A 16,119-nucleotide genomic window follows, 5' to 3' on the forward strand; every position below is an offset into this window, starting at 1 on the left:
GCCGTGCCCAACCCACCGCCCTTTGCTTACAGGTGATGGCACTCCTGCTCCGCGTCGTTCTTCTTCTTATAACTGAAACAGGTTTTCCATTAAAAAATATTAAAATAGCGATTAATGCCTGTCTTACCAGAACATCTGACTCCTCTGTCGCTGAGTATTGCGGTTTTTTTGAGGAACGGGACTATCGCTGCTCCTGGGTTTCAGTGAAATAAACACATTCAAATACCACAGAAATGAACAGCAAAGCGACAGATCGCACTCTTGTAGTTAGTTTATGTGAGAGTTTACAGCAGTAGAGCAATTAGCAAGGCTTAGCATTTTCCTATTCAGTCATTTGTTGGGTATCACTTCCAAGCCCACAAACACAGGTTTTCATGCTCAGTACAAATCACTGAAGGACATCAGACCCTCGGCACTGCACCAGGGAATCATACCAGGAAGCTTTGTTATTTTCTTCTGCTTTCTCCACCCTTGATGGTGTTCCTCCAAAGCAATGCTGCATAAAACAAAACCTTCCCTGAGGATGAGAAAAGGATCTTAGAAAATGGGCTGCTGTAGAGCTGAAAGTGCCACTGTCATGGAACAACTCTGCAACTGCACACTTGATGGTTCAAGGGGACTAAATAAGTCCCCACTTGCGTTCATCTTCTGAGCTCTGGAACAGAAACCTCCAGCAGCTTAGACTTTAGGTCATGTAGACATTCACTCACATTTCAGGGCCACTGTGGTCTATTAAAATGAATGTGATCCCAGGAAACAGTAGAAGAGCAGCTGTGCTATTAGCAGGCAGTGACTCCCAAAGGCATCAATTTGTGATGCAATCACTATTAGTATTTACTTTAGCAAAAATTCTCTGAATTTTTTTTAGTAATTTCCCTTTACAAAACTAAGTTAATTTCTCAACCTTTTGTGGCTTATTAGATAATTTATATTAGGATCCACAAAGTTCCCAAAGGTGAAATAAGGATTAAATGGTTAGCTATATTAATTCAAGATGTAATATTTATGGTTTTATCAAGCAAAGGTAATTAGGTCCTGGCAACTGTCTTTCCTTTTTCATTTAATACTTCTATCACATAATGATGGCTTTATCAAAGTTATCTTCTTTGGAGAGGAAAAACAATGTCGGTACTAGGAAACATAATTTAATTTTGGTCATTGTTCAATGCTGCATTTATTTTTTGTACTTTGTTTTAAAATGTTGATAAGGAGCAAAGAAGCACTGATGCTCTCAGCAACTTGTGGATGTTAACTTATAGAGAGGACTGGGAACCAAGGCTTATGTTTTTATATACAGGCAGGAGAATTAAGAGAACATTAGTCACTGCCAAATTTAAATAGGTGACTTTGATGCTTTGAAAAACCTATCCTAAATTTACTTTTCACATCTGTGCAAGTGTCTCATGAGGCAACTCCTGCTTTTCTGGCTAAGCAACATGTTTTTGTCTTACAGTTTCCACTATAAATACTCCCTGTTCACTGTAACTTAGTAGCGTTTTTTTAAAACAATATCTCAAAAGGCATTTTCTTGTAGTTCAGGTCTAAAATAATGTCATATATAACCAACACCTGACAAAGAAAACTCTACATAAAATTATCATTGTATTTATCTGTTCATAGCCACTGAATGTCATGCAAATAAAAATTGCAGTGAATCACTGCAGTCACAGACACCATTAAAATGCCTATACAATGGAGTGAAAGGCAAAGTCTCTTGAGTGTAACTGCTAAAACAGGATCTCAACCTGAAGTGCGTTCAAGTGGGACAACTTTTAGGATGACTTGCTAGTTCCCAAATTTTTGCCTGTTCCCCTCTCCCCTCCACCATGCTTACAGTGTAGTTGGTAATAATAAGTTAAATTATATTAACCTGAAACTATCTTTGAAGGAGTTTTCTTGTTCTGTGAGGTGCAGATTCATCTCTTCCCTTCTGGTATCTATGTGTTCTGCCAATAAGAAACAGCACTTCAAGGGAAGTGACTTAGGCGTGCACAGCATCAGGGTTCTCTTCATGTCATGCAGACATGACTGGCCCCAAATCCAATGAGAAAATTACTAGGAAAGCAAGCAGATTGTTACAGACTTAAGACTTAGGTTTCAAGTTATATTCTCAGGGGTATTTTTTAAAGACAAAGCTATTTGCTAAAATAAAGCCAGAGGGAGTTCTAGGGAAGCCTGAAACGAAGGGGGAATAAAAGGGACCTGATCGTTCCAAGTGAAGAGGGGTCTATCTCATAAGTTTCATTCATTTCAAAAGAAACTTTATAAGATAGGACAGAAAGACACAAATAACCTTCTGAATTAAAAAAAAAAAAAGTTTTCCCTGTGCCAAATAGCAAGCCAAGAAGAGAGTCCCAACATGCCTCACCAACAGGGTTGTCAGAAACACACACCTGCAAGAGCAGAGATCTCTGCCCTGACCACAGGGAGGAATGTGACTGAAGGTGATGTGCATTATATTTCAAATACATACAGAAAGGAAAGGCACACAGACTAATTACAGGGTGATCACCTTCATTAGCCAGCTATAGAAGTCCAATGACAAATTTGATCAGGACCCCAATTATAGGATGATGCTCCCAGCACTCAAGGAAAAAAATATGATCAGATGTAACTTCAGCCATGATTACAGGGAAGCTAGAGCCCTTTTACTCATTCTCTGACTTGTTTTGTTCATCACAGTTCTTTAAATGCTTCCTTTTTTGTTCACAGGTACCTTTCCAGAGCTGGTGGGTGACAGAGAGAGAGCAGAAAAAAATCTCATGACAAAACTTAAAAGTCCCCCAACAATACCAAACCCACAGCAGAAAGTTTGACGTTCTTCCTCTAAGGCTGTTCTGTTCTGTTCTGTTCTATTCTATTCTATTCTGTTCTGTTCTGTTCTATTCTATTCTATTCTATTCTATTCTATTCTTCTCCTTCAGTGAGCAGGATGCAGCATACTCCTAGGAGAAAATTTTCTAATGCCTCTTACTTGAAAACCAACAGCTATAGGTTTTTCTTTCAACTCTTGCACACTATAGTTCAAAACAGAAAATGTAATGACATAGAATAAAATTCTGAGATACCTTCCAAAAAACATGCCTATACTCAGATTTATCTTGCATCTGGTGATGAGAAGCTGCTGCAAAATCTCTCCTCTTCAGCAGCAAATATGAGGTAAGCCTTGCTTGCAGAATTCGAGGTAAGGTCTTAACAAGTCATTAGTAAATAGCCTGAATTTTCTCAAAAGTCTCGAGACTGAATTCCAAACGCCTACATTTTCATGAAGAGGGGACCACTTCTGGACATGGTATCAGCAATGTGCCATTCAGTTTAAAGACAAGACTTTTTCAACAGGGAAAAATTATGTTCTCTCCCATGGCACAGAGCAAAAAATCTCTCTTCAAGGTATAAAAGAAGAGTTCATTGCAAAATATTACCCCTGCCAGTACTAATATACTAATCCTCCTGCTCTAGTAAAGAGAGTGAGATGAGACCTATCACCTCCCGGCATAGAACACAAAGAAAAGGTCTGTATTTTTTATAGAGCAGCAGATCATGCCACTAAGATTTCCTAAATAAACTGCTGGAAGGCGTGATGTCACATGGGAAAATACCTGGGCTCCAATTACAGAAAGAAATTCTTACTCAAGGCAGAAGTGCTTAGAGGTGGGGGCTCATAAATACACTCATTACAGAGTTGCCAGGCTGTCTAAATAGTACTGGAGTATTAAGTCAGTGCAGCAGAGACCCGAGTCACAATTAAAGTGAGATGGTATCATTTGCAGTCATTGCTTTTTCCTCCCTCTTCTGAGTCTTTTTACTGTGACTCCCCTTTTGCTTAGACTTTCATATATGCTTCCTCTGGCTTGTAAATATATCTTTGAAATGGCTGCATGACTGTGGATGGAGGGAGCTGGTGGGATAGTGGGGAGACAGGCAGAACATCCCCTCTGGCTACTACTGCAAAGGGAAATCAGCTTAATTTGCCTTGGGAACCACAGCTTCAGGGAGAAATACACAACAAACATGCCAGAAAGATATGGGTGGAGATCTTCCATTTCGAGTTTCAATTCTGGAGCCATTCCAGGCCCAGCTTGTGCTCAAGGCATCTGTCATCAGACAGCAGCAGCATGATGGAAAAGTTCAGCTGTTTCCTTTTCCCTGGCTAAACCACAAAGCAGAGCTTTGGCTGTTTCCAGTCTCAGTTCCTTCTGCACCACTCTGCCACAGAGACAGAGCTCAAGTCTTTAGCTCGGCACCTGCAGTATTAAAGAGATCATATAAAGTGGTTTTCCCCACGCAGGCAGCCTTAATGACCTACACTACACCTGAAAGACTGATGGCTTAAAACGTGAGAACACGCAAATTTAATGTCATCAGTGCTGGATAGGAAACAACTGTTCAGAGCAGAGCACAACCCTTGTGAGGGCTCTGCAGTGAAACCTCTGCCTAAGCATTCCATGCTAGTAACTGAGAGTGAGTAATGGCTATGCACAGGTCGACACACACCACTCAAACACACAGAACGTGGAAGAAGGGGAAAGAGGGGAACGGAACTAAACACTTCACATTCCAAACCTGCAAACAGCAGTAACAAATGACTCCTCAAAGTAAATGTTCATTATACCAGAGAAAGTAATGCACACCCACAGCAGCATGTTCTTTTTGTTAGTTTGCATTAAGTCTTTTCACACTAGTCATTATAAATGAACACCAGAGCCACAGAGTCACCACCATATTCAACCTAAAAATTCGGACATCCTGTTTTATGTAAATAATCAGGGATCTGAGTACCCACTCCAACCCCCATGCCTTCCCAGGATATTATACTCCATCTGCCTGTTCTGCAGAGCAAATCTGTGCAAGCGTTTCAAGGGTTTTTGTAGCAGTATTCTTGTTTGGGTAACAGTCCTCCCTCCCTTCAAGGTGGTATCATGTTGTCTGCCCTGTTATTGCCCCTATTGTGAAGAAGAAAGGCTGCCAGAAGTATAGCAATGTGTTTGAGAGAAGGCTGACTCCTAAGATATTTTACATTTGATTCACATAAAATTCACAAGCTGAAGCTGAAGGACATTCCTAGAAGTTCTAACTCCTGCTTCAAGAGGCCTTGCAGTCATGCCTGGACCTTTTACTTTTCCATAACATGCAGTTTCTACACATACCTATGAGATTTCAGTAACTTCCAGTTTGGTTTTTTTTTTTTTTTTTTTTAAGAAAGTGCTGAATTTTGAAGGCGCTTAAAAAGTCTTTCTCCAGTTTAGGAAACTGCCACTGAGGAGGGCTGACAGTTCACAGGTTTCTGTTTTGGGTATTTTTTTTTTTTTTTTGGTTTGGGGTTTTTGTTTGTTTTGGTTTTTGTTGTTGTTTGGTTGGTGTTTTTTTTTTTTTAATTTCTCCATGAAGCTAACACATAACTTATTTTTTATAACACAAAAACACTTGCTTATTTAAAGACATGGGTATTACTGGTTAACCAAGTTTGTGGTAACAAGAACTCAGGATGAAAAAGAGTAGAAGAGGGAAAAGGCTGGTGATACCCACCTTCATGTAAATCAGCTCATGCAAACCTGTTTGTGATAGCTTGCATAGTACCAGGCACTTATATCAAGTATAATCCTAAGAGGTGGTATGGAAAGACAAATGAACATGGCATCAGAAATTTAAGCACACTGAGAAACTGAAAGCCACAGAAGGCAAATTAAGTACAAGATCTAAGAACTAAAGAAAGAAAAGTATAGAGCAGCTTGCTACTTCCTGTTGTCCCCAGTTCAGGAAGCTACAGACATTTGGAATCTTTCAGAAAGAAGGAAAAATTATACTTTTCTCCACAGGTAACTATATTGCAAAACCATCCATTAGAAGAAAGTAGTTTAAGGTTAACAATACTCAGTTACTCCAATAAGCAAAAATGCTGAAAACCAGGGGTTTACATACGCAGCTGATCTCCAAGTATGTAAGGCAGAGGTGCATCTCAGGGTAGGACAAGTTACACATGAGGGATTTCTCATATTTCACCCTGACCATCAGATACCAGTCACTCTTGAAGCAGACAGGGTGCTGCGGCAGGTGGATGGACAGCGCTGCTTGATGATCCAGCTGCAGCCTGACCGTGCTGGAGCAGCTGACAGATGCCTCACGCTGCTTTACCCAGGGCTGCGTTCCTCCTGCAGAACCGATCCCGCCGCACTGCTGGAGATGCCAGAGTCCACGTTGCACATGCAGTTTCCACTGTTCCTCCAGGAACTTAAAAAGTTTCAAAACATGTGTGGAAGGCTGAAAGATTTCATGCTTGCTCTCCAAGAATAAATTACACTTTCATGTACACAGTTTTGGTAATTTGAAATAATAACTTGGAGGAGGGAAAAGGGAAAACTTGCACATGCAAATGGCTTTTTATTTTGAATGAACATGTAAGGCACTGTGAAATACAACCAGACTGTAAAAAAATGCCTAAACGTGATCATCTGGATAGGAAAGCACCAATCTTTCGGAAGCTCTGCACGTGCTCAGTAAGCTGGATGAAGACATCCAGCACACAGACCAGTGATTCCAGCTTTACTTCTGGCCTTTCATAAGCTCTACTTCAGATAATGAAGGCATAATATTCTGCTACCAAAAAGAAAAAAGCAGAAAGAATTCCTTAGCTACAGATGACTTCTACATATTTTATTCCTTTTTTCTTTTCCTTCAGCATTAGGTCATCAGGTAATTTTTAGTAGTATTTTGTATTCATAGAAGCTGAGACTTAAAGCCTGCAGAACTTTTTGAAAGCATTGTATCCACAGAAGTTATTAACACAAGAAAGTATTTTCCTAAATATTACTTTCTCCATCCAGATGATGATCTAACATGAAATAATTTGTTAATTTTTAAAACATATTTTCAAACAATATGAGAATAACATTTCCTATGGTTAGCAGATTACCAAAATGGCTAATTGTCACCAATTCTTTCTCATACTTGAGTATTCTTATGCCAATAAACACTCAACTCAAGAATCCCCCAAGGCGTCAGTGTCTTGCAAGTGGAAACTTTCTACTCATATCGACAAAAGAAGTATTATACTGCTTGCTAACCAAACAGTACTTCCTTCCAACACTCTTGACCTTTGTAAAATTGACACTTTTCTTTTAATGGTAGCATGATTAAGGGTGTAATTGGAGATCTGTATGTGATGATGCCTCTAGGGCAGACCTCTCTTAACATCTGAAAAAAAAACCAAATAAAAGCCTCAAACATAGCTTTAAGTAAATATAAACCAGAAAATCATAAAGGTAAACAGGTGCAAGAAAATGAAATTTTAATCCTTTCTCCTTTTAAAAAAAAAATTAATAGGTTGTGAAATACTTCCAGGAGTTCTGCCACCTCCCCTATTTATCTTCTGTAGAAGCATGCACAGACTAAGATCCTGTGCATGACTGGTACTCCTAATTAGGCAGCTCTTTTTGCTAAGGTCTGCCAAAGGAAAGTAAGAAGAAACTCTGTGATATTTACTTTTTCCTAGTTATCAAAACTGTAAAGGAAAAGATATCAAAGGTCGTGCAAATGGATTGAAGCATAAAATGAAGAAAGATCTATTACGTAGTTATTTGAATTTTCATTGTTGTTGCAATAATCTTTTACATGATGCTAATAATGTAAGAATTCTCCTGATACACTCCAAAAAGTAGAAATGCCTTTGGATTTTTCCATGGACAGGAATCATCAGTATCTTGTGAGGAAAAATAAAATGTTCTCAAAAGAGACTTCAATCCCTGCTATTTGCAAAAGTTGTAACCACACTTTTCCAGATTCCTGAATATGAATATAACATAACATCAGTTTAAGTAAAGACATGCAAGACTGCTAGAAATAGTTTTCTTTTAATTCTAGAGGCTGAGAGGTAAAGAAATTGCATCAATAAATCATTACAGTTTGCCCATTTTCTTTAAAATTCCCAACACAAGTCGACCAAAGATCCTGGCTTGCTAAAAATCAGAAGTATCTGTGATTCTAATTATATTCTACCTCCTTTACGAAAATCTGAAATGCAATAGGCCATGTAAAACCCTCCCACGCTTTTTTTAGAACTGAATAAACTACCAGAAAATATTATGTAAAAATTAACATGTATTAAAATATGAAAAACTGCTTTTAAACAAAACATAATTTAGGGAGTTTTTACATAGTAACTGACACATATTTGGGGTATTGCATAAATTCATTGCCAGCTAAGCCTCAGACCTTCCCACTTCCCCCACTGGTAACTGAATTTCTGCAGGGTTACATCCTGCCCGCAGTGACAAATTACAGTCCAAAACTTCCAACTGCAGAAATCAGTGACTGAGGTTTTAATTAGTTCCTCATTTATTCACTTGTGTCCCATGCCTTGAAATTTCATCATAAAATTCTTAAAATCCACCTGGTGTGCAAAAACTTGACTCCACATTTAAAATTACTGAAGAGCTCGACTCTTAGGATTACTAACAACTGATTTTGGCTTTTTACAAACACTAGCCATGATAAAATTATCTTTTTAATATCTGACACAATTCACAGAAAGCCAAGGCAAAACAAAATTACCTATCTCAATCATCTTTCCTTCACTGCCATGAGAAGTGCTACATCAAGATTAATAAATAGGTTTATTTCTAATAAGCTCAAGAACAAAATAAAGAATTGAGATCAATAACGCTTCTCAGGGAGCTGCATCACACGTCTTACCATTTTAAGAGCTTCATGGGGTCTAATTTCTCCCACAACAACTTCCATACTGCTTCCTTGGTAAAAGACGTAGAAGATGTTGCATGTAGAACAAAGACGTGAAAGGGATCCCCACTGTCAGTATTTAAAATACTGAACACTTGAACTGATCACCCAAAGACTTACTTAGCTGGGGCTGGGAAACATCTTTCCTAGGAAATCTTAAATTTCTAATGAAGCAGACATGCTTTATATTATGCAGTGTGGAAGACACTTGGGGAAAAGTTCAATTCCTAGAATGGCTAGAGAGCTACTTTGGGCATTCAGCACTTTATTTAAGCAGATACGAAAGTATGTCTTTCATCTCTTCTCCCAAACCTTACTTAAGTAGGCAACAAGCTTGTTGAGCTTCACTGTACTTCCCTTGGTGGGATTAGTCTTCAGTCTGTATCTTCTGCTACAGTGATGTGATCCAAGCCATCGTAAGAGAAACTGTCTTTTAGATCACAGAATGTTTAGAGTTGGAAGGGACCAGGACTTATCTGGTCTCACACCCCTGCTCAATTGCACAGGATTGTATTCAGATGGCTTTTGAATTATCTCCAGTGAGGGAGACTCCACAATCTCTGTGGGCAATCTGTTCCAGTGCGCGGTCACCTGCACAGTAAAAAAGTTCTTCCTCATGCTCAGGTGGATCTTCCTGTGCATCAGCTTCTGCCTGTTGCCTCTTGTCCTATTGCTGGGCATCACTGAGCAGAGCCTGCCTCCATCCCCCTGACACCCTCCCTTCAGATGTTTACAAACACTGAGGTCTCCTCTCTGTTGTCAAGGCTGAACAGGCCCAGCTCCCTCAGCCTTTCCCCCTGAGAGATGCTCCAGTCCCCTCATCGCCCTTGTGGCCTCTGCTGGACCCACCCCAGGAGCTCCATGTCCCTTTTGTGCTGAGAAGATCAGAACTGGACACAGCACTCCAGATGTGCCTCACCAGGGCTGAGCAGGGGGACAGGATCACATCCCTCGACCAGCTGGCAATGCTCTTCCCAATGCACCCCAGGATACCAATGGCCTTCTTGGCCACAAGGACACCACAGGCTCATGGACAGTTTGTTCTCCACCAGAACCCCCAGCTCCTTCTCAGAGAGATACCCTTGCCATGCCTACAGATACTCTATTGATCGAACAACTAAAATCAGTACCCTGAATCCTGAGATGTTTCAAATTCAAGGTATTTCCGTGAGACTGTCTTTTTAAAATTTAAATCAAAGATCAGTCAGAATGGACCACTGTGCACTATAATTAATAAAATAAACTATATTCTCTGTGCCGTGTAATAATTTTACTGAACAAATAGCTCTAAAGATGTACTTTTCATAATTTTTATATACAAAACTATACTAGAAGAATAAAGCTTTAAGAAATAATTTTACAGATTATGTTGCAATTAATCATGGCATAACATGTTCCCAGATACCAACACCAAACTCACAAATCAGAAGCATCTTCATGGAGCATTTGAAATGTTAACATGCTCTTCCCATCTTCACAAATAGAAATGATTTTTAAGATGCCCCACTCTTCAGCAGCACTTAGCTTTCACCCAACACACATTACTTTACAAACAAGCACTGAAATCCTGAAGGTCTGATTTCGGGACAACATTCAGCATTGCCTCAGATGTTTATTACATGATAAATTAATTTACTAAATGGAAAGTTTCTCTTATGTAATTCTTTGGGTAACTTAAACACATTTAGTTAAGGACAACATACAAATATAAGGTATCTTCTCCAAACAATGAGTTTGTGCTAACATGCAGAGTAACACTACTGGCGCAATTTAACTGTTGTAGCTTTTAAAGCATTTGCAAACCATAGCTAGTACATTTTCTCCTTGAATAATTGATTCAGGGGCTATAGCAGTTAAAATACAATGTTAGCATTTTCAAGGCTACATTAAATTAAAATGTAATCATATTAATCATAATTTACTTTTTTTGTACCTAATTATTCCATTGTAGTCACATTTCATTAAACCAAACAGATAAAGTTCAGGAAACTAAGTATGATTGATTGTGCTTTATGAATTAATTCTAATGTGTGTCTAAAAAAAGGCCAAAGAAAACCATCCCAACATAACCAAACTGAAAAAAATCTGTCATTAATCTATCAAAAAGCCCAAACCCTTAAGTTACCAAAACATTAGCAAGAATAAAGTTTCTGAAATATGCAAGTGTGATTACATTTTGAATTTTGTCATTTTAAAGCCTTTACTTTCACTGATGTAATGTAATTATCTTTGACATCCCTTTTTGTTTTTCTTTAGATCACAGCAGAATTCAAATCTTCAAGTGTGACTGTTTACCCACGCTTACTCTAAATGGCAGACGACACAAGTTACAGAAACTTGGACCAAGACTACAGTAGTTATAAAACGCAAAACATGGTTAACAGATATGCCTTCTTTAGGATAATACATAAGAAGAGGTTTAGGAACTCTGTATCAAAACTCATTTCAGATTATGTGGTATTTTCTCTTCCCTTCCACTGGTCTGTAAAATAAGGTGGTAAACATGTTTTCTTCAATATTCACTTCGGTAAGAGTTTAGCTGGAAAATTATTATAGTTGCATAAATATAAAACCACATGATAAAGCAAAGTATTTTAATCAGTAAGCCAATCATAAATAAATTCACCTAAAATTAACAGAAGCAGCAGCTATATTCCTTCTACATTGATACTTTTATCATGTTTTAATAGTCAACTTCATTATCTAGCCTGGGACAAAACAATTCATCATCATCGAGCACTCAACAATTCTGCACAATGAGCTAGGTCTTTTTTTAGTTACATTTTTTACATTTTCTTTACAAATGTAATACCTATGTACATTATATATTTTATTTCTACAATTGATTTACTTTACTGAAACTCTACAACTTTCACAGGGAATTTGCTGAAGTCTTTAGCAAGTATGAACCATTCCTTTTAAAAAGAAATTCATATAAACAACCAACATACATCACTGCCCTTTGACATCTCTGTTACGAATTTGGATCTGGAAGGGCTACTATAACAAATGTAAGAAAAAAGGCTTTACCTAATTGTACATTTTGTTAAGAAATATCATCCCACATAGCTACATAAATTCACCAGCTTGCAATAAACAGAGCACCATACCGCTGCACAACTGGAAACGTGTACAAACCAATTTTAAAGTTTACTAGTGAAATAGCTTCATCACTCGTAGCACTTTCAGACTGAAGGAAATCTGCAAAATTCTTTTGGAAATGTATACTCCTTTAGCTGTAAAGCTTCCAAAACAGTGCTGGTCACTGTATATTGTGAAGGACAAGCATCCACTTCTGTAACTTCCCATATGGTTCTCTTGGCCCATGCTTCTGTCTGAAGTCAGACCCTTTCCTCTACCTATTCCTTGGTCACTTACAAATCTGCTGTTGAATATTAAGTAGGAATTCATAATACGAGAAAGCTGCTTCTGTCCGATCCTCAATTAAATGCTGAAAAAAATCTGTTTTGGCAGGGTTCTCATCTCTGAAAGAAGAAGAGGAGGTATTAAGCAAAATCAAAGTTTGAGGAAAAAAACCCACTGCAACTTCAGAGGGATAAGTTCTAATAAATTGCTTACTGTCATTTGGAAAATAAATTCAGTCCAAAGAAATTACAACTGCAAATAATCCAAAGTCTAGAAAAGAACTTGAAGTTTGCAATACACTATCAAACAACAGCATCTTTTTATGTATATAAAATGGTAGAAAGGTGAAATACAGCATTTAGAATATCTCGTAGAAACACAAAAAAGGAAATGTAAAAATTCTTTTGTTTTTGAAGCTAACAAATATGCTGGTGGCAATGAAACAATGCAAAAATTACATCTCTGTTTACACGTAATCTCAATTCCCTCCCCAGACTTTCTTACTTGGCAACAGAATAGCAAAGGTAACATGTTAAAGACCTAGTATCCACAATTATTGCCCCCATAAAAATTTGCTGGGACACAGTCCTCTGTTCCAGTGTTGTGCAGCATGCAGCAAAACTCTCCTACTTATTATGGTCTCTCAGAAATTCCTGCAACTCAAGCAGCAGCCACAATGCCAACAGCTCAAGACCTTCAGTCCTATATTTCAGTATCATTTCTCTGAGCAAGTCATCATACTCTCTAAAAAGTGATCTCCTGCCCAGCTCAGTAAAACAAGTACTCTACAAATGAAATTTAATCTCAAGTATAAACATTTTATAGAATTTAAACCTCCTTAAGCAAGTCATAGCTTGAAAAGGCTTCATCACTTGCCTCATCTATCAGCTGCTGTCCTGTAGATCTTAGCAACAAATATATATAATTATTAATCCATCTACAGATTACTAACTTTACTTGAATCTTTTTATACACATATAATGAAATTATAAAAGCTATACCAGAAACTAACCTGGTTAACAGCACTGATCAAGGACTTAGAATATTTAGAATATTCCTAATAAATATATGCAACTAATTCCTACCAATAAAACTATGAGCAACAGAATTTGCACTAGATTCAAAGAAAACCTTTGTCACTAGACAGTTTTATAAAGAGCACTTTATCAGCTGGGAAGGTGATGTTATTCAGTGTCTTCCAAGACAGATGTACTCACTTTTCATCAGTCTTAATTAGAAATTGTAAATACAAGTTGTTAGTAACAGCTCAGTGCATAACAGAAATACTTACTTTATTACTTGAAGAACTGGACTTAAAGGTCTACTATCTCTAAGCCAAGATATAAAAGACCGTGTCCTTGCTGAAGAAGGTGCATCCACCTCAGGAAGCTGTGTCTGGTTGAAAGTAATTGAAAGAAACCATCACCTTTTATTATTGAAACTATTTTAAAAAACAGATCCTGAAAGTTGTAACATAACTCAAGCCGCAATCTCTGTTAAGAAATTACCAACCATGGATTTACATACACAGATGTTTTTCTTCAGCTTAAGGACAATACTTCATAATATCTGTGGTGCACTGCTATCTAGGAAGGAGTACATCTTTAACTTAAACTGTGTTTTAAGTGCAAAAGATTTTAGACTTTCGCAAAGTCATCTTTTCAAAATGCTGCTTTCGCAGCTCTTGCCTGTATCTTCTTCTGTCAATCATGTTTCTACACGTTGCACTTTGCATCACTGAAGAAACAAGAAGTAAAATCTGAATTTTATGTAAATATCAATGGAAAGATGCTACTGGACTATTTGGTTAGGGAATAAGCTGAAAAAAATAGACTTAAAAGGGTTGAGCAATTCACTGAGCTAAACATATCACCTCTTCAGCCAATACGATGCTTAAAGACAATTAACATGACACAAAGGAATTTATTTCAGTTAAAGCAGTTCCACTGCTACCTTTGTAGAATGAGGGCATAACTTAAAACCAGAGATAACTTTATGTAAGTTTCTGTCTCATTTTCATTACAATAGATGCTATATAACCATAAAAAAAAAATCATCCTTCCTTTATCTAAGTTCCTCCTGGAAACTCTATTAACTAATACCACCAGCTGGTCATAGGGGATAGTTCTAAATTGCTAATACATGCAAAATAAAAAACTCTGAACAAGCTGTCCAGTTTTATAGTAGTCTTATAGTTTATCACTCTTAACCTGCTCTTGTCACTTTCCTCCTTGATACTATGCAACTGTAAGCAGAAAATATCTACCTATGTGTTTCTATGCTAACATTTTTTGGTACTATTTGGATATAACCATTTGATTATGAACTTTCCTAAAGTGTCTTGAAAAAAAAAAAGTGTCTAAAGTGTCCTTAGCTGCCAATTGCTGATGTTATGGAATCACTACTCACTGAAGACAAGACTTCTCTTTAATTGCTGCTCTGTTTCACACATCAGTCTATAGGTACAGGTTGTAACATAAAACCACTCCACCAAAACACACATCAAACGGTCTCTGATGTTCTAATAGCTGAAAGTTTCTCTTTTTAACATTGAATCCAGGCTTGGAAGCTGAGCAAAACTTAACTCTTACCGTTACTTACAGGCCAAGAGTGTCATACCACAGACTTGGTATCTTACACCAGGTTCACATAACACAAGGCTTCTGAAAACTATGTTATCAATGAAATAACTCTAATCTTAATCCTTAAGACATCTGAATAGGTAATGTTTGTATTAATCCTGTGAAATTACTTCCTATTCTTGTGAATGCACATGTACTTCCATTAAAATAATAAAAGCAGTTATGTTATAGAGTAACTGCTTGGCATTTCATGAATAATGAAATTTACATGTTTACAGTCTTTCCTTGATAACATCTGACAACTTCTATCTGGCTTCTATGAAGCTGACAAGAGGTTAGAGGTACCTAACTATGAAATAACCCAACCGAACTCATAGTTACATAATTAAAAACTGAAAGTGCAGAAATAAATAGATTAAATGCACATTCCAAGTGTAAGCAGTATACAGCTCAGCTCATTAAAATGCCTACCATTTTCTGTGGCACTGATGCATAATTCGGGTATCCAAGGACATCTTTTATGAAGTTGTTATCACAGTTTTTTCCAATCCAAAGGTAAAAAATCTGTAAGATGTCAGAATCAATTTTAGAAAAGGCCCTGCATACATTTTAGACAATCAGGCAAGTGGTGATGCAATAGGAATAATACCAGGATAGTAACTTCCATGCAAATTAATCACTTGAGTGTTCCAGTTGCAATTCATACATACATGTCTATATTCATAAGTAAGTGTATAAATTATCAGTATATTGGTAACACTTAGAGTAAGGTCATTAAATTAAAAAAAAAAGGTAGAATTCAAATACTGAAAGAATGAAGTTGCAGGACACCTTTATAATGGAACAATTAATGCAGCAATTTCCCATATTACCTCCTTAAATTAAACCCCTCAAATTATTTGAAGTCACAGCATTCTGTTGGTTACTGCACACTGGTATCCCAATCTAAACAAGAAAGCACCAATTATCAAAGCTTATTGCAGTAATTATTTCAGAGGTCTGGAGACAAAAGCTAGTTATACATTTACACTCATCCCTGAAGTGATTCAAGGTTAAATGCCCCTTCTAGACTGCCATTGGAGTAGCATAATGTTTTATCCAATTGAGTGTGTTTTAGTGCAATTTCTACAAATACCTTAAATTGTATCTACAGAATTTGTTCAGACTCCAATTCCCTCTCACTTGCAACTCTTACATAACCCAGTCCACAAATCATAAACCCACTCTTTGTGCATAACTGAGAACATTCCTGCATCAAGTGTTATGTTAAATCCTCTAGTATGTGCAATTTAATAGCCATTGAAAGAAATTCTGGAAAATAAAAATACATTAATTCCATAAAAAGCATCTTGATATGAACTCTTGGTATATTTTGACCAGTCTTGCATGAAAAATATCAACCTCTATAGCCTCAGAGATAAATACAGCCTCAGATCAA

General features: G+C 37.3%; 1 protein-coding gene across 2 annotated transcripts in view; it reads right to left on the reverse strand.

Moving 5' to 3' along the window:
- Positions 1-10,325: 10,325 nt before the first annotated feature.
- The window catches only part of SEC24B (SEC24 homolog B, COPII coat complex component), a 46,365-nt gene continuing 40,571 nt past the window's right edge, over positions 10,326-16,119 (reverse strand). For both annotated transcript variants that reach the window (XM_068187408.1, XM_068187407.1), the window contains 3 exons: positions 15,153-15,245; positions 13,391-13,494; positions 10,326-12,218 (listed from right to left, as the gene is read on the reverse strand). In XM_068187408.1, the coding sequence (XP_068043509.1) occupies positions 12,104-12,218; positions 13,391-13,494; positions 15,153-15,245 (312 nt within the window). In that variant the 3' untranslated portion in view covers positions 10,326-12,103. The remainder of the gene's footprint in view (positions 12,219-13,390; positions 13,495-15,152; positions 15,246-16,119) is intronic.

The sequence above is a fragment of the Anomalospiza imberbis genome, chromosome 4, assembly GCF_031753505.1.
Source record: "Anomalospiza imberbis isolate Cuckoo-Finch-1a 21T00152 chromosome 4, ASM3175350v1, whole genome shotgun sequence".
Classification (NCBI taxonomy): domain Eukaryota; kingdom Metazoa; phylum Chordata; class Aves; order Passeriformes; family Viduidae; genus Anomalospiza; species Anomalospiza imberbis.